At 41.5% G+C, this 19,032-nt stretch overlaps 1 protein-coding gene across 1 annotated transcript in view; it reads right to left on the bottom strand.

Moving 5' to 3' along the window:
- The window catches only part of LOC148013050 (uncharacterized), a 55,976-nt gene extending 44,372 nt beyond the window's left edge, over positions 1–11,604 (bottom strand). The window contains exon 1 of the mRNA XM_087667574.1: positions 10,492–11,604. Within this exon, the coding sequence (XP_087523700.1) occupies positions 10,492–11,508 (1,017 nt within the window). The 5' untranslated portion in view covers positions 11,509–11,604. The remainder of the gene's footprint in view (positions 1–10,491) is intronic.
- Between the last annotated feature and the right edge of the window lie 7,428 nt (positions 11,605–19,032).

The following is a 19,032-nucleotide window of genomic DNA, read 5'->3' as shown; positions in this document are numbered from 1 at the left end:
GAAAGCAAATTCTTCTTGATTCCAGGCACAAACAAAGCATCCTACAGGCGGAGAATAGAGCCGTCAAAGGCTGTGAGCTGAATCTCCCCAATACCACGAACAGGGTATGATGCATTATTGGCACACTGTACCGATTTCCCAACGGGAGATGCACTAACTGAAGCAAACAAATCTCTGCGAGATGTAATATGTCTAGAAGCACCACTGTCAAAGAACCAAGTGTCAGCATCCTCTGTAGAGCTAAGTGCTCTATCGGCCCAAGAGATGTCATAACTGTAAGTGTAAAAACAATAGTCCCTGTCCACAACAAAGGACGCGGACTCACTAGCAGTGGAAGCAGTAGTAGAAACAGACATTCCTGACTCCTTCTTCTTCTCTTTAGCAATACGCTTCCTGCACTCAGTGATATAGTGGCCGGGCTTCTTACAATAGTAACATTTGCCTTTTTTAGCTTGCGTCCCCCCTTGTGTCTGATTCTGCGATGTGCCCGAAGTGCCAGAACTCTGTGGAGCATTTTTCACCTTGCTGTTTTTGCCTTTCTGTCTTGCCACAAAAGCCTGCTCAGAGACTATAGCATCCACACCACTATTTTTCCATGTTTGCTCCTCCTCTAGAAGCAAACTAACCAACTGAATAAAAGTGAGTGGGTGCTCAGTAATCCTCATGGTGAGGTTCAATGCAGTATGAAAAGACAAGTACGAAGGAGGTAAGGAATTCAAGGTGGTGGATATCAACTGTGCATCCGAAAAATACTCATCTACATTCATGAGCTGCTCTCTCAAGTCTTGAACCTTATTTAAGTGATCCTGCATAGAATCACCCTCATGTATCTTCAAAGTTTCCAACTTTTTCTTCAAGAAAGAGATCCGAGTCTCATTCTTTCCTGCAAACATATGCTCCAAAGTCAACCATGCATCTCGTGAAGAAGATGCCGAACGGATGTGAGGTATGATGGACCGCTGAACTGCCAGAGCAATCAGCAACAAGGCCTGTGCATCACGTGTATCCCAAGCTTTTTGAGCTGCAATTCTTGGAGGAAGTGGCTGAGGTGGAGCGGGCTGAGGTCCCCGTTGTCCACGTGCGCCATGGGGAGGAGGAGTAACGGGAGCTACAACTCCCGGTCGAGTTTCCTCTCCACTGACATAATCCCATAAATTATTGGCCACTAATACATTCTTCATCATGAATGACCATAGCGAATAATTATTTCCATCCAATCTGTCTTCCTTGGATACATACATAAAGACATCACCTCCCTGATTTGCCATGATGACAAATTTCCAAAGACAAAATGAGCAATGTCAAAGCAGTGTGGACTGGAAATCTGCAAATTTCCAGAAATTGCAGCAAACACGCTTCTGCAATTAATGTGCAAGGGCATACTCTGTCAAAAACTGTATTTTAATGCACGCTTTCCAAGGTACAAACAGTGCTCAGCAACACTGTTATATCAAAATCCCCAAAATTTTTGCCAAAATTTCTGTCAAAACAATCTTTTTGTGACTATACCATCAGTTCATATGCAACTGTCCTCAAAATACACAAAAGCCCCAAAATTTCTGATGATCCAGTCCAGAAATTTACATCAAATTTGTCGCATGTATTCGTGCTGTGCCTGCCGCGTATGAACCTCATGTTCCAGAACTTTGTTCTAGGCTAAAATTAAATATTTTTGTTTTTTTTTTAAAACACACCTGACGTAGACTGCAGCGGGCGGACAGGACGTGATGGCGTGACGTCTGCAACTGGCGGCAAACTAACAGGCGGGGTCGGGCGGGCAAACAGTCGAGCAGACGTTTTTACAGCTAACGTGCCGCAGGCGACAGTGCTGACGTGGACTGGGCAGACGGGCGGCCGTTTGGGCGCTGACGAACAGGATGGCTACAACTAGCGAGCAGACGTGTGTCGTTTGAACCTGCGCGCTGGCAGACGTTTGCACCTGCAGCTGACATGACGCCTGACGACTGACGTGGCTGGGCAGACGGTGAAACGATGAGTCGCTGTCTAACGGGGCAGTCGGGTGGGCAGCGCTCAACAAGCGAGTGGCTCTCTGACGTTGGCGACTGTTGACGAACAGCACTGGCGTGCTGAAGACTGACGACTTGGAGCAGACGCAGAGCAGAGGTGGCTCGGGTATGGTCAGGACTGCACACTGCAGGCAGGAGCTGAGCTCTGATACCAAATGTGAGATGGAAGGATCGAGGTGCAACTGGGATTCAGTAGACAGTGTGAGAGTAAGAGTGAAGCACGACACCCAAGAGAATAGATTGAAAGAGTGTAACCAGAAAGTACAAAGTACAACCCTTAAACCTTAGGGTTGTAGGGGGTGTTCACACCCGACACACACTAAGTGCCCATAAGTGTGTAACATAAGCACATAAGTACATACGACAATAAGACCATAAGTCTGGGGGAAAAAACCTCTCCTACCAAGAGTAAAAAATGCCCCAGTGTCCTACTGATCACCGACACTCCCATATGAGCGTAGAAGTAAGTGAGACGTGAGTCAAATACCCAACATTGTCTTCGCATGAAAGACCAGATTCTTGGCTAACTGAATAGCACTCATAGAATCCGAATGCAAGGTAGGAATAGCATCAATACCAAGGTCATGAACCAAATGGCCTCCTTACAAGCCTCAATGGCTGCAACATACTCCGCCTCTGTAATAAAGGGCCATGCATTTCTGCACCCTGGACATCCATGAAACAGTACCTCCCGCATAAGTGAACGCATAGCCAGAAGTCGACTTCTTATTGTCTATATCTCCTACATAATCAGAGTCAATGTACCCCACGACTCCTGTATCCTGGCTGCCATAGCATATGCACATATTTGCAGTGCCCTTCAAATACCTCATGATATCCTTCACGGCATCCCAATGCTTCTTGCCAAGTGTAGCCATATAGCGTGCTACAACACCAACTGCAAAGGCAATATCTGGACGAGTGGCTATCATGGCATACATAAGACTGTCCACTACGAGTACATAGGGAATCTTGGCCATCTCTGCCCTTTGCTTATCTGTCTACGGATAATCAACCTATGATACCTTCACATAAGAAGGCAATGGACAGCCAATAGGCTACAGGTCCTGCATGTAGAAGCACTCAATGACTTTATGAATGTACTCCCTCTGTGAAAAGTAGAGGAGTCCTTGATGTCTGTCGCATCTAATACACATACCAAGTATGTCAGAGGCTCGTCCCGGATCCTTCATCTCAAAGCTCTTCTTGAGCTGAGCCTTCAAAGCATCTAGCTCATCATGAGCTTTCCTTGCTAATAGCATGTCATCCACATAGAGTACTACAATAAACAAAGATCCATCACGGGCTTTCTTCATATACAAGCACGGATCCATAGCACTACAGCTGTAGCCCTGTGACTGCATAAAAGCATCGAACTTATAATACCATTCCCTAGGTACCTGCTTCAATCCATAAAGACTTTTCTTCAACTTGCACACTAGGTGCTCCCTTCCAAGCTCTGCAAAGCCCTTAGGCTACTCCATGTAAATCTCATCATGCAAGTCCCCATGTAAGAAAGTCGTCTTGACATCCATCTGATACAAGTCCAAGTCAAGCTATGCAACCAAAGCTAAGACTAAGCACAAGGTGGTCATCTTAACCACAGGAGAGAAGATATCATCAAAGTCAACACCATGCTCCTGCTTAAAACCCTTTGCTACCAATCTAGCCTTGCATACCAGCTTAGGTTGTCTAGGGATACTTTTCAGCTTGTATACCCACTTGCATGATGGAGCCTTCTTACCAGCAGGTAAGAGAATCAAATCCCAAGTTATATTCTTATGCAAGGAGTCTATCTCAAATTGCATAGCCCTCTCCCATGAGTGACTGTCACCCCTGTGCATAGCCTCATCATAGGTGAGAGACTCTCCTGCATCTGTAACCAAGACATAGTGCATGGAGGGCTCAAATCTATGAAGTAGACGTCTATCTCTAGTAGAAGGCCACACTGCAGGCTCTACTGCATGCCCAACATTCTGTCCAACATCATGGCCATGAGCATCTGTTGCTACTGCAGGCTGTCTAGCTAGCTATACGGGAGCGCATGGCTCCTCCTAAAATATAACCCTGCATATCTCCACGACTCTCTCAGACTACCTATGCATCTACATCATGGCTACGAATGACTTTCCGCGTCTGCAAATCCCATAGACGGTAACCCATCTCTCTTGCATCTCCATAACCAAGGAATATGCATTTAACACTCTTTAGGATCAAGCTTATTACGGTTGTCCTTGGACACATGGCAAAATGCCTCACATCCAAAGACACGTAAATACATATAAGAGGGAGGCTTTCCTATCCGTATCTCCTCTGCAACCTGGAAATCAATGGCACTACAGGGCGATCTATTAATGATATGCACGGCAGTCGTAATTGCCTCAGCCTAAAAGTGCTAGGATAGGCCTGCAAGGCTAGGCATACAATGAACCCTCTCCTGGATGGTCCTATTCATCCACTTAGCCCTACCATTTTGGAGAGGGGTGTAGGGAGCGGTCAATTGACACTTAATACTCCTCTCATCACATAACTGCTCAAAAGCACGTGAGACGTACTCACCCCCATTATCTATCCTTCGGTATTTCAACCTATGCCCAGACTGGTTTTCTACCAAAGCAAGCCATCTCTAAAAAACTGCCAATACATAGGACTTCTGCTTTATGGTATAAGCCCATACTCTATGTGACAAATCATCTATGGAAGTAACAAAATACTTCACGCCACCCATAGACTGACAGGGCATGGGCCCACAGATATCAGATTGAACCAAAGCCAACGGCTCACTCATGTGTAACATACCAGACTTCTTATGTGTAGACCTAGTCTACCTACCATAAAGACAATGATCACAAGAATCAAAATGAGAATAGTCAAGGGGCGGTAAGTACTGCAAACCAAAAAGCATTTTCATTCCTTTAACGAACATGTGCCCCAAACGGGCATACCAAAGAGATACATGAGGTAAAGACCCCACAGACAAAGCATGATTAACTGTAGATCCAAAAACAACTAAGAGGTAGAGACTGTCAACCTTGGCACCTCTCGCAAGTACAAGCCTGCCACAAGTAATCTTCCATGCAAAGTCTTCAAAAGATACTTAATACCCTGCATCATCAAGCTGTCCAGCGGACATAAGACTGCATGACAGATATCGTACATAACAAAACTACTACAAGAAGGAAACTGCAACCTAACATCACCAATGTCCACAATCTCAAGAGACCTATTATTACCCAAGCGCACAGAACCCGAAACAGAACGGTATGAATGAAACCACTCTCGGCAAGGTGTCACATGAAAGGATGCACCTGAGTCCAAGAGCCAACACTATGCATACATAGAGTGTATCTTTGTCATTTGCGAAGCACTACATGAAGCTACTGCAAGGATATAATCCCCATCACTATCCTCGCACTGCATAACATTGATCTCTTCAATTTTAACACTTGACTTAGCAGGTACTATGCTTTATTCAGAAGACTTTACCTACACTTTCTCTTTTCCCTTGTCTTTGCGCCTTTCATTGCGCAATTCATATCCATTGTATCGGAGCCTAACTGTCAAAAGGATGAGACATACGAGAGACATTCAAATTCTTATGGTTTATCTCTTCCTGTAGAAGAGAGCTCTCAACATCAAATGGCTTTAGAGTAGTGGTAGAAGCACATAAGGCAGTGCGGAATACATCCCAATACTCATTAAGAGTTCCAAGCAAGAACAATGGAATGACATCCTCTTTCAAATCAATGTCCTGTAAAACCAAATTTTTAAGAATAGCATGAAACTGACTCAGATGAGCTAGCATGGTCACATTCTCTTTCATACGGAGATCCATAAGCTGTTTTAACCAATACATTTGACTTGCAGGACTTTGTTTGTCATAGAGATTCTTGATCTTATCCCAAAGCTGCCAAGCACTCTGTGCTTTCTCAACCACATTGTAATGTACATGTTCAATGAGAGACAAGATGAGAGTGGACTTGCATAACTCATCAAGCTCCATCCATTCGTCATTAGTCATAGTTTCAGACTGCTCTCCACTCAACCTTAGTGACTTTATCTGCGATTTCTATACCAATACCTGCCAAACTTGGCTCTTTCAATAGGCATAATTCGTACCATCAAGCTTAGTGATGTTGAAGATAGCATTGTTAGTGGAAGAAGATGTCATACTGCAAGCTAAAACAGTGCAAACAGTTCAAAACAGATTGCTGTAAACTGCAGAAAATGACCAAAAAACCACAAAACTAAGGCAAAATGGCGAGAAACAAGTATTTAATGATGCTACCCACCAAGTACCATCAAAAGTACATCAGATCAAGATGATTCAACATGAAAAATACATGACAATCCAAAGATATATGCTTGCTGTAATTTATGACAGCAGTGTACAATGAGAGTTGACAATAGGCAAAACCCAATATTCAAAGTCAATCACTGACTGTCAATGCAAAACCAACATCAAGCAGACATCAACAAGCATGTAACAGTCAAATTGACATGAGCCGACACCCAAGCATGTCAAACAAAGTCCGTCAATAAAGTTGGTACACCCCCCAATCAAAAGGGCAAAATGTACATACCACTGCCAAGACCTAACACAAATTGGTGTCTACTTAATGAATACAAAGCCGAATCAGCCCAAGTACATCTACACGGACCAAGGCATATCAACCATACATCATCCACGAGGAAATCCCAATCGCAAGTATCCAAAAGCTCAAGTACATAACCCGTGTGCTCAATATTTATCAAATGACAATGTACATAAACTCTCCCACTAGCACAAACGCCGTAACAATCAAGCATCCAAGCTCAAATAAGGCATGTAAGAGCACCATTGACGAAGTATCCAAGGTCACACAAAGCATACCAATGTAGACCAATGTCAAGTAAATGCCAACCAATACGGAGCTCAAACAAGGCTCAAAATACACTTCAAAACCATCCAAAGCATTTACCAACCTTCATTTGCATCCCAATAGTCATATATATGAAACACCCAAGAAGCACCCGTGTGACCAATAGGCAAAGTATAAAGTGACTAAATAAGCTTCAGTCCTGGAGTATACAACAATGATTTATTGTGCAAAACTGAGTATTTCAGGCTACTAAATCAACTCCAAATGATAGCCAATCAATAGACATACATTCCTCTAACATTCGGAGATCATTTGGGACCAACTGGGCATCAAATGGCCAATGCTATCTAAGCATAAACATAAAGTGCTGATGTAACACTTTGTGGCTGATGTAACACTTTGTGGCTACCTATGGATTGTGGAAAACTATCCTGGACTAAGGTAAATCAATTCACAAATCAATGCCAATGATAACCACCAATGCCCAGCATTAAGGGAGTGTTCCCAAGTGCCAAATGAAGTGTTTTCAAGCTGCCAAGGAGTGCCAGGGGAGGGATGAAGTAAAAAACGAATTTTTTGCAGATCTTCAAGCTAGCCCAAACAAGGCTGATGTTTCTGGATATGCTGTTGGTCCACGTGGCATTAATGGGGTGGAAGGAGGGCTCAAGTAGGGCCTAAAGAAGGCCTACACAAAGCCTTGTCAAGCTAATCAAGTAAGAGCCAAGATATGAAATGGGGGAGCTCCAATGGTTGAAGCTATGGCTGCCCCTTCCTGTTGTACCCTACAAACTGAAATAAACACTCAAAAGAATGCTTCAATACCTCTGAAGGAATGCCTTGAAGGTGCCCAAATGGGCCAGGTAGGTACTCAGGAAGCCGCGGAGTGATCGGATCGAAGCTTGCACGAGAGAGCTATGGCGGGAGAGTAAGAGCAAGAAAGAGAGAGAGACTCACAATGTGGAAACTCCAATAGATACAATGTGTGACCGGTCTTCCCTTTATTCATTTGTCACTAAAAGAATAAAGAATAAAGTGACGGTAACGAGTGCCCGCCACACCTGCAATGTGCAAGCACGGATACTGTCAGTGTAGTAATACACGGGCGGCTAGGCGGAGGCGCCTTTACCCCCAACACATTCTCTTCTTCCTCTTGCAGTGCACACTCTAACTTGGCCATTCTTCCTCAACATTTGCGAGGATTGCTGGCTGCATACTCCACCTCCGTCACCATCACTGTCTCCAATGTTGTCATCATTTTCTAGCCTGATCCAATTGATGCTTTGCGCTACATGCAAGGATTGATCGTCCGCATTGTATTCAGCACTCACTTCAGATTCAGTGCAGATTTCTCTTCACTTCCTACTATCTTTTCTCTTCTCCTTTTCTCTCAACGTTTGTGTTCCTCTTCCATTGCACACTCTCACAACGTTTGCTGATTTGCTGCCCAACAATTGCATTCAGCCCACCTTAATCACCTAGCAACTACTCCAACTCAGCAAACAGGTAATCAGTTCAGCCCTACATTTTGTGCTTCTTCAGGCTGGCCCGTATCAAATCCTCCTCTTCCAACTATTGCCCATGCCACAAGTGATCAACTGCCATCTTCTTCTGGAGTTACATTGCTACATTTACCAATTCTATCCCCAAAGACTGCTGCATTTTGGTTTCCAACTTGCTACCCTTCCATTTTCAGCATCTCTACTCTGAGTCGTGATTACGATGCTCGGGATCCATCTCCAATGGACATCACTCTTCGACTTCTCCCTCAACCGAACCACAATAGTCTTCGGCTGTTGGACAGCTCTACCTTTGAGCATCTTCCATCATTTACAGCATTCATTCATTCACTTTAGAGTTCTCTTTCTTCTCTATTTGTGTTTTTGCATTCTTGCATTTGTGTTTGAGTTGCCTATGTATCAATCATGGTCATACACTCTATGCTTTCTTTTGAAAACCCTAGCATATCTCCACACTATGCCTCTTAAAACACTTGTTTGCTCACATGCAACCTGGAAGAGTCTCCCCCACTCCTTGTTGACTTGCTTCTCTATCCTTGGCTTTTGCAGCTATAGACTAGATACGCTAACCAACCTTCTTGCACACGTCTTACTCCAAATATGTGTTGGGTTGTGGCCAACTCCACATTTACAAAAATTGAATGTGCAAGCTGCCCATAAACTTGGAAAGTTATTGTCACTTGAGAGATAGTTGAAATTTGGGAAAGGAGTGAAGAACCTCTCCAAGCCCTCCTCTATGTCTACCAAAAGGTTTTGTACCCTTTCCTTTGTTGCAACTTGTCATCTATTGAGTGAAGTGTTAGCAAATGGTTGCATGCATCTCCCACCAAGTATTCATAGCATATGTCTTCAAGTACAACTCCAAACAAAGAGCCACTCCATCTATAAGACTCTTTTAAATATAAAGAATCTTCAATCCCTTTGTTTGCCACATTGAAGCAAGGACTTTATCCAACTCCTTCCTTCATTATAGACAAGCTTCCTTTTCCACTTGCCATCGAATTTTGAGATGGTAAGTTTATTTGCCTTCACCCCTTACTCCTTCACATGAATGGTGATGTGGAGGCCCATCGAACATGTATGGATACTCCATTACCACCCCACTAGCTAAGAAAGAGAGTCAAGAGGACAGAGGCAAAAGATGTAGAGTAGACAAGTCTCCCATTTGCCAAGGAGCAATCTTCCATGCACACTGGGGAGACAACCTCCCAAAATTTGGTCCCGAAGTGGAGAGATTGTCAAGTGATGCAGTCGTTTGGATTTATAGGACACCACCTCCATACATGTCACCTCCACTTGCAACAAGAAGTTGCCATAGTGAAGAAGAAACATCTATCCTATTGTTTGAAGAAGGAACAAAAAATTTTAAATTCTATGACTCTTATCCTGCAAATCACCAATCTTTGTTGTCCACCCAAAACAGATTGCCAATCTCGGCCTACCAATGTTGCATCCTCGAAAGTCAATGAGAATTAATGATCCCTAATATGAAAAGAGTTTGCCTATAAGCTCTTGGAACAACCCAACTAATTTCATCGCCTATCCAACTAGTCCCTTTGAAAAAGTCGATTGCCAAATGGTAATCAACTACAAGGGTGTGCACTACTCTAGAGATTATGGCATATCATAAGCCCACCAAGTAACCAATGGGTCCTTGGTCCTAGGCACCCAAATGCATTACAAGTGAAGGTAAGTGCATTACATGTAAATCTATTATGCAAACCCTACTTATTATGTTTCTATGCAGGTTCATGTCAATATAGTCTCTGAATATCCCTAAATACAAGCATGGATTTATAAAGTGACAAGTCCAACAGCATGCTTAAAAATTAGCAACACGTGTGCCCCCCGCCGCCCCCCCCCCCCCCACACCACATACACATCCATCTATGGTTATGTAGGCTGTGTCATAATGCAGTGGATCATCTAAGATCTAGTACATTTGTATTGACTCAAGCGCCTTCTAGTCAAAAGCCTGACCAAAGGGATCTTGCCCTTCACAATTTGTAGTTGTAAATTATCAAATATAGCAGCCATCACTTTCCAGCTTGTAAGAACTCCTTACTTTAGATAGCTTTGTATCACCTGGAGAAATCGGGCAGAAAATGGCTTCAACTTCAAAAGTTCTTCATACTCCTGTCTTGCCACTGAATAGTCCCCCAGGAACTCATGTGTCTGAGCCTTTAGAAACTTCCACTTCAATGATTTAGGCTGCAATTCAAGCAACTTCTCAAGGACTGTCAATGCACGCAGCATGTCGCGTTTTTCAAGAACTGCACGCAGGAGAACTCCCAGAGCTATCTCATCACGGGGGTTGCTGTCAAGCTGTATCTTCAAACTATGCATGATAGAATCAACAGGAGTGGGGATGCCTTTCCAGAAAGCATCACTGAGGCGATCATTATCTAAATCAGCATACTTCTGAGGCTGGCTACTCACAACTTGCTGATATTTTACCTCATTGGGACTAACAACCTCACTTTTATCTGCTTCTTTGTGCTTCATGGTACTGTCTTCTTTCTTCGACATTTGTGTGCTCCCTGTGGTGACATGCGTTGCAGCTGGCTTCGCCATGGCAGAGGTGCTGAAGCCTATTCCGAATCCTACAAACAGCAAAGCTCTTCCGAAAAAACTGAGGAGGAATAGCAAAGTTTTGGCTTCCGTTAAACCGATACGAGAACTGTTCTTCGTGCTTCTGCCATCTCCTCCCAATGTACCTTTGTTTTCACAAACCAATGCGACTCTCTCTCTCCCTCGTGCTTCTGAAAGCTTCCCTAACGGTACAGTTTCGCCTATGGTGGAATTGTTTTCCGTGCTATCAGATGTATCTAAAATCCCCGTCCATTCACGAGCTAATGCGATATTCTCTGTCTTTCTCCATCCCCCTGCTTCTGGGAGCTGAGGCTTTGAGCCGCTGAAAGCTTCGTGAAAGGACGGGAAGCTTCTGTCTGTAGCATCACGTCTGCTGTTGCGCGGAGCTCCAAGAAAAAGAAGCTGTACCTGCGAATGAGAATGTGGCGATCGAGAAGAGAAGCCTGTATTGTCATGCCGTTGTTGAAGGCAGGTGTGGCCAACCATGGACCGCAAGCACAGGGCCTGCATGACGATGATGGCGCAGCGTTAATAATATTTGGCTAAGGGTTTTAGCGAGGCTTATTCGATAAACGTTTTGCGTATTTCATTTTAAGCGACGACTGTACCGATGCATGAATCCGTTTCAGGTATGTAATCGATACTAGCGCTTTTCCCAGTGTAGTATCGCATGGATTCGCATCAAGTTGCTATTAAGTGGCCTAGCAAGGCTACTAGGTCGCGAAGTTGCTATCAAGTGACCCAACAAGGCCATTAGGTCGCTTCGCAATGCAACAACACAAGAGAAGCGAGGTCGTATGTTATCACACAACAATTTAGTTTCTCTTGATTTTTCATTCCCACCTATTGGGGTTCGAGATCTTAAGTTATGCTATTCTCTCTCTCTCTCTCTCTCTCTCTCTCTCTCTCTCTCTGGGGTATCTCCTTGGATGGAACATTAGCACTCAATCAAGGGAGACTTTCACATCCACCCGAGAGGAGACCCACAAACCCTTATCATATGTTGATTAGAGCTATCATTTATCACCGCATGAGATAGGTGTTGAGACACCTTAGCCACACAAAGTTGCATTTCCATCTAAGGGAGATACTTCATTGTTGAGAAAAATAGTATTTCTATCTTTTTCATTCTTCTCTCTTTAGCAATATCACTTACATCTGTCCCATAGACATATTTTCACATAGAATATCATATAACATTTAGTCTCATTGGCATGTCTTTTATCTTTTTAGATGAGAGATATACTCTTTGTATATATTGGTGCAATTTCACATGTCACATTAACCTAGACTCTCTCTCTCTCTCTCTCTCTCTCTCTCTCTCTCTCTCTCTCTCTCACATTAAAGTCATCATCTTCTTCTCATTTATAACTCATTGATCAATAGGGTTGGTAATAACTGATGGAGATCACGTGGTTTAGGCCATGGCATATATATGGGTAGTTTCTATAGTGAGATTGAGTGGATGAGCTCATCCTAAAAACAATCTCCCTACAAATGCTAACATAATTAGTGGTAGAGAACAAGACTACTCAATAACACTAGCTTCAATGATAGGGACCTTCATTTCATAGCCAGAGGTATGAACAAATGCAGGCAAGAAGTAGGAGGCAAGACCTTCAAGAAGACAAGCTACAAGTGAAGGGTGCTACTACCCATCACACAAACCAAGTGGCCATCTCCACCTTCCTCTCCCTCCTCATAACACTCTCATATTCCACCCCTCCCCCACCAAGAACTACATCACAAACCTAAAGATGGACCATTGCAACACCAAGCTTGTGCTTTTGTTGGTCACTTACTTAGCCCCAAAAATACAAAGTTTACATGCACCACGTGCCCCACTGCCTTGCATGGGTAATCGTTCATCATCATCCCTTGCTCAAGTGTCCCACACAAAAGTCTTGTTTACACTGTATGGAAGGATATCTAAGCCATGTGGCAACTTGATACCGTACCTTGAAAATGTGCTTTAATCCTACGTGTCATTCAAGAGAAACTTAGAGCCAATACAATATATCATTAAAAGAGAAACTAGAGCACAAAATGTAAAGCAATAATTAATAAAGAAAAGTTTTTGTTTAAAAATGGATCTATATTCCTCTCTTGTTGAATTTAATTCATTTTCAAGGTCATAAATAAAACATGCTTGCATATTAATAGCTATATAGCTATACTCTTTTTTCAAAGCAAGTAAATATGGTATTGCTATCAACAAAATATTTACAAGTGCATCACAAAGATATGATGGACACTCAAGATAGTTAGCATCATGTCTTTTTTAGCAACATATAGCTAACTTTATACACTTGTCCTTTCTTTTTGAGTGATTACAAAATAGCCAAAGACTCCTTACCACAACATCCAAAAACAGCTAGCTCAACTTTGAGCCTAGACTCTTTTGACATAGCAACTTTGTTCCGATTTTTTCATGTGCCTCTAATAGCTATTGCTCTAATGGTGTCCCATATCTTAAGTTTCATCTCTTCATCTAGAGATCATCTGTCTCCAAAAAGGTAATTCTAGGGCCTCCCCTACTAGCATTAGATCCTAAAATGATGAACCCAACTCTTAATCCTCTTCCACGTGGCTTGTGTTGAGGTACAATGCCATAATAGTTAAGGTATCATTTCTTTTTTTGAAAACACATGGGGCACAAGGTGACACTTTCATGATTTTGCCAATCATATATTTAATATCTAGTTTCTTGGCCATGACTTTCCATGATAGCATATTTAGTTTAGTGGATGGAGTACTCACCTACACTCTTCACATTCTATGTTTCTAGGTTTTCCATCTAGTTCTTAGTAAGAGGACCTTCCACTTTGTAGCCATCTACATAAAAACATCATTTCTACTCTTTAAAGTTATTTTTACTCTTGGTTGATCAAGCTTTCTTACCTTTTGGGATAATGAATGACTTGTAAGGGGTGGGTTTGCACCACCAACCTTGACATAGGCTAGCAATTAGCATTGGACTACAAGAGCTCTCCTAGACACCTCACTTTAGCTTCATCTGTTGAATTTTCTAGATCTTGCATGTCCATCATTTCTTCCCTATAGTAATTCCATATGCTAGCCCATCGTAAGACACCCTTCTTGGCAAGAGCCTTAGGTAGCTTCTAGCCTTTAGTACAAGGATATCCCCATTTTGGAAAGCATGTGGTGAGCAACCATATCACTTGGATCAATGGAGCATCTCCCCTTCTGATCTTGCCCATAGATCACTCAAAAGATGGCTTGACTGTGCTTTTCCAATCTTATAGTAGGGCATTGGCTATTTTTGATATTGAAATTTTCAAGTCCAATCAAGCAAGACGTCCTCCTAGTTAAGTCATGCCCACTTACTAGGCATGCCTTGCTAATGCAATATCTCACAATGATTTCTCACGGCACATCAAGATGAATTTTTCCTACTAATTTGAAGGGTTATTCAGATTCCTCATCTTTGATAGCTCCAATCCCATGACCCCATTTGCCTTACATGCATGTAAAATCTCCCAAGTAATACCATGCCATCTACATTTGCTGACATACCCTCATGCAAAATCCCTACACTTCCTTTCTAGTAGCTCCTAATTAGCCTAAGACAAGGCATAGATGATTACTACAAATGAGTTTGCAAGTGTCATAATTGAGTTGAGAAGAACTTTGTCCTCCACCTTCTGAACTAGCTACTAAAACTCATGGTTCATCATCAAAGCAATCCCCATCGAGTATCCAACGTACCTAAAACTCTAGCATGGTTTTTAAGGTTTTAGAATTGTATTGAGATCTTCATTCAACATTCCCTTGATAAGACAAATAAAGTAATTGAATTTTCCTAATGCATATCACTAACCTAGAGACAATGACAAATCGATATAGATCTTCATGAGCCTATCAAGATTGTATTTGTTCACAATGGTAAAATTTTGAATAGTCGTCTACAAAAATTTGATGCAACATATAAGCCCATAGGCCCATTTAGAAGTAGCAAGCCTTTCAAATTCCCTCGTTGGATCTTGTAGTCTACCATCTTAAGCAATGGGTTTGGAATAATAGCAAATAGCAATGGGGCAAGGGAGTAGCCCTACCTCATATATCTTCTCACTTGAAATGTTAGAGAATAAAAGTCGTTTACACTTACCACGGTAGTGACATTAAAGAATAGGCTTACAATCATGTTGTGGAAGGAAGTACCAAATCCCATAGCCATTAATGCAATAGTTATAATATCCCATCTAACTCTTTCACAAGCCTCTAACAATGACTCAGCATGCGATCTTAGCCTTCAACCTTGCGCACATGGTACATCATATTGCTCGAGTCTTGTTCCTTTTTGAGGAGCTTCACTTAAATTTGATACCTTAATTTGCCCCTCACTAGTCCTCCCTCTATGTCATTTAAGTTTAGCCTCTTTGATTGTTTGTTGTTTAGATGGGCTTCGATTCGGTATCTAAGTGCCAAGATACAACAAGTACATTGAGGCAGTTAACTTGTGCACTACTATCCCCTTTGATGCTAGGCCACAAGCCCTACCCCCTCAAGCAAAAAGAGACCATAGAAAATGCACATCTACAATCTTGTAGGTAGGGTGAAGTGGTTTATAGTACATGTGACCATGTTGTGCCATGTTGGTCATACTAAGCTATGAGGAGAAGAGTGATGATAAATGAGCCATTGTGCATGTCTTTTGATAATTGCTATGAAAATAAAATGATTTTCTTTTTATTTATTTTTGTGGATTTTTGTTGTCTATTTGCATGATTCATGACTTGTTACCATATCCATGTTGACCAACATGAATTCCCCACCTCTCTTGAGTGCAAGTTCCCCTCCAAAAACTAAATTTAAAATAGCACCCTGAATACAAACCATGTTGATCTTTGTGGAGAACTTTTAGTAATAGCTACTTTGTGTAGAGGGCCAGTGCCTTAACATTGATTTTGTAACAAACATTTAACATGGTGAGGGTCTCCGGTAGTTTATCATCTACCTATCCAAAGCAACCAAAGTCAACATACACCTTTCTAATACATGGGTTGAGAAAATCATTAAGGACCTCAAAATACCAAGCAAGATAGTTTAGGGGTTGACCAACCATACAAGATGAGTATTGCTAAAATACCCTTATGATGGACACATCATCATTGTGGATAGCCTCATCCACATTCTGGATACTAGTGATGGTCTCCCCCTTCAATTTTGCTTTCAATACTTGGAAGAAACTTGGGTGCGGTTCCTCACCTTCCAAGTCAAATTTAGCTCTTAATTAAATCTTAATATTGTCATCTTGGTATCCCTCTTAAGCTTTAATGGAATTTTCAACATCCTAATGTTCAAAAATGTTTTCATTATCAGGATACAAACTAAGAATGTCAAGTATAGCAAAAATGATAAGAAGTGGCAACAACATCTTATCTTCTATCTCCAGCTCTATCCTCCCATATTATTAACAATAGTCTCATTGCGAGAACATGCATCTCCTTAAATCCTCAAAGGGTTTAGAATGCATAGCACCAGCATTCCTCTAGACCTCTTTCACCTTAGTTAAATAGGTACCATTATCTAGAAAGAGGTGTATTCAATTTGAATGCCCAAGGACTTTGACTATTTTCAGCAAATTATACCAACTTGTAGATAATTTCTAATTGGACATGGTCAAATCCAAAGATGTCAACAATCATCAACCATATTTTGGGGTTGGGAGCCAGTCGCTAGGAACCTTGGTTAGCATAAGCCTACTCTAGGCCTCTAGAACTCCCTTTTTTTATGATTACGCTAAGTAACACTATTGATTGATATTCTTTGAGATATGCACCATGTCTATAGGACCTTGCATCAAGCATAAATAATCCCCAAAGTGATTTTTTCCCTCATTTAACATAGCACATGCAACATGTGATCTATCACTCACACCTCTTTTCATGCTGGGATCACCTACTACTGAGTGTGTCAATGCCAATTATGTATTGCTTTCCAAGTTGTTCCATTTGTTAACTTTATTACATGATGCATTGGGAATGTAAACAAAGAAAATTTATTGTTCTTATTGCCCTAGTTGGATTGAGAAAGAAAGCAAACAACCAACCTCATCTTTCCACTTTACTTTTGGTTGCCATATATTTTTCACCAACAGAGTGCCTCATCACCTTGTAGCACTTTTGCCATGCAATACATGTATGACAATAAATTTTTCTCATCCCAATCCCCTTGTTGGATCTTGTAAGATGATAAATTTTCTCATTATAATCCTCTTGCTGAATCTGGATCTCTTATAGTGCTCGAATGCCTAGCTTTCTTCTTCTCAAAATCCCAATACATAGAGCATAGGTCCCTTGCATTCCATAAACTAATAGAGACCTTTGTTGTTCTATTGATAGAAGTGTTTGTTATATCTTCAAACTCTTCATCACCATCCAAGACAACAAAAACATTTCAATCAACCAATGGTAGTAGCATCATGTTTGATAGTGCCCCTCTTCTCGATTTTGCACTTATTGGCTTCTTGATTTCCACCATTCTTTGCCCTTTTAGCACTCCTATTGCTTCGACGTATGATCCCTTGCACCATTTCAACACAAGAAGTCGCTTGCAAAATGCCCTACACCATGACATAAATAGCATGAGTATAGGCAAAAATAAAACCTAACTTCCACTAGAATTTCCAAACCATTAGAAACATAACCTTCCAAAAACTTGATTGTATCTATTCTATGGTCCCACAATATGCATGCTTACTTATTCGTTTTGAGGATTGTATGGGATGTAGCTGAGATATACACCACCTTTCCTAGTGACTCTACTAGTGTTCTCACCTCTCCATCCACATAGTTGGGGAGGCCAAGGAAAGAAATATGAATTGGGCAAACCAAGACATGTGAAATTACCACAATATCCCACCACAAAACCAAGGATCCAAATTCTTTCTTCCTTTGACCCCACAAGTGCAAAATAAAATCAACTTCCAACAAAGTTATATTTCTTGAGAGTTTCTGCACATTGTATATAGCAAGAAATCGCCTCCTAAACTCCTCTTCAATAATAATACAACCCATAAAAACAAAAAGAAAATATCAAAAAAATAGAAGTATATAAATTTGTGTTAGATCCACTATGGTGAGTAGGCCATGTGCATGTGGTGAACCTTCTTCTTATATTGCACCAAGTTTTTTTCCCTCTTTGAGAATTATTTGAGTTCAATATGGATAGCATTCTCTATTTTGATGTCCACCTCAACTTGCTTTGTTGTAGCCAGGTAATCTAACTCCATAATATCTCCATACCTACTTTCCTTACTCACCTACATGCTTTGTTGTTTGCCATTATCACCCTACCTCATCCCAAGTCCTCAGGGTTGCATGGACAAGGATGCCATGATGTGGCATTAACCCAGATGCGACCTTTACTACTTTAAATGATTTTAATGTTTTTTAATGGACATCTTTAACCACCACTCGTACAACCTCACTCTCTAAGAGAGTTTTCCTTTGATGCAATCCTCTCTCGCACTTTCACAAGGCTCTTGCCCCATAGCCACATCCTAAAGCCCCTTTGCAATTAACATATTCTTAAGTAGAAAGCTCCAAAGAGAATCGTTAGTACTGTGAAGTTGGTCCTCAAGGTGAGGTAGCCAAAGATATGTCCTTTGGGCATTTAAAAAATTGTGCCATCCCCACAAAAATTGGATTTTATGACACAAACAAGTGCAAATACAAATAGTCCCCCCTTTAATGAGAACTAGGTGCACTCCTAGGCTAGTGAAAGTATGAGATTGACAAGAATGCATACACAAGACACAGATAAGATGGGAGGTAAGTTGTGATTAGCAAAATGTATTAAAAGCAATATATACACTTGAATGAGCTTTACAATGGCTCCAAGGTGTCTATGGTAATTATGACAAGACAATCTCTTAGTCAAAGCCTAAATTAAAAAGCATCCCCAACATAAAAACCCTCAAAACACTATGAAGTTAATCACATGAGATATCTTTAATAAAAATTTGATGATAAGCAACAAAATGGACATTTGGGTGTGGTCAAATTGATG

This window comes from Lygodium microphyllum, chromosome 26, assembly GCF_053477565.2.
Source record: "Lygodium microphyllum isolate KBCC chromosome 26, Lygodium_microphyllum_v1.1.10, whole genome shotgun sequence".
Taxonomy (NCBI): domain Eukaryota; kingdom Viridiplantae; phylum Streptophyta; class Polypodiopsida; order Schizaeales; family Lygodiaceae; genus Lygodium; species Lygodium microphyllum.
Note: the sequence above shows the minus strand (reverse complement) of the source record. Positions and strands in the feature narration are given on the sequence as shown.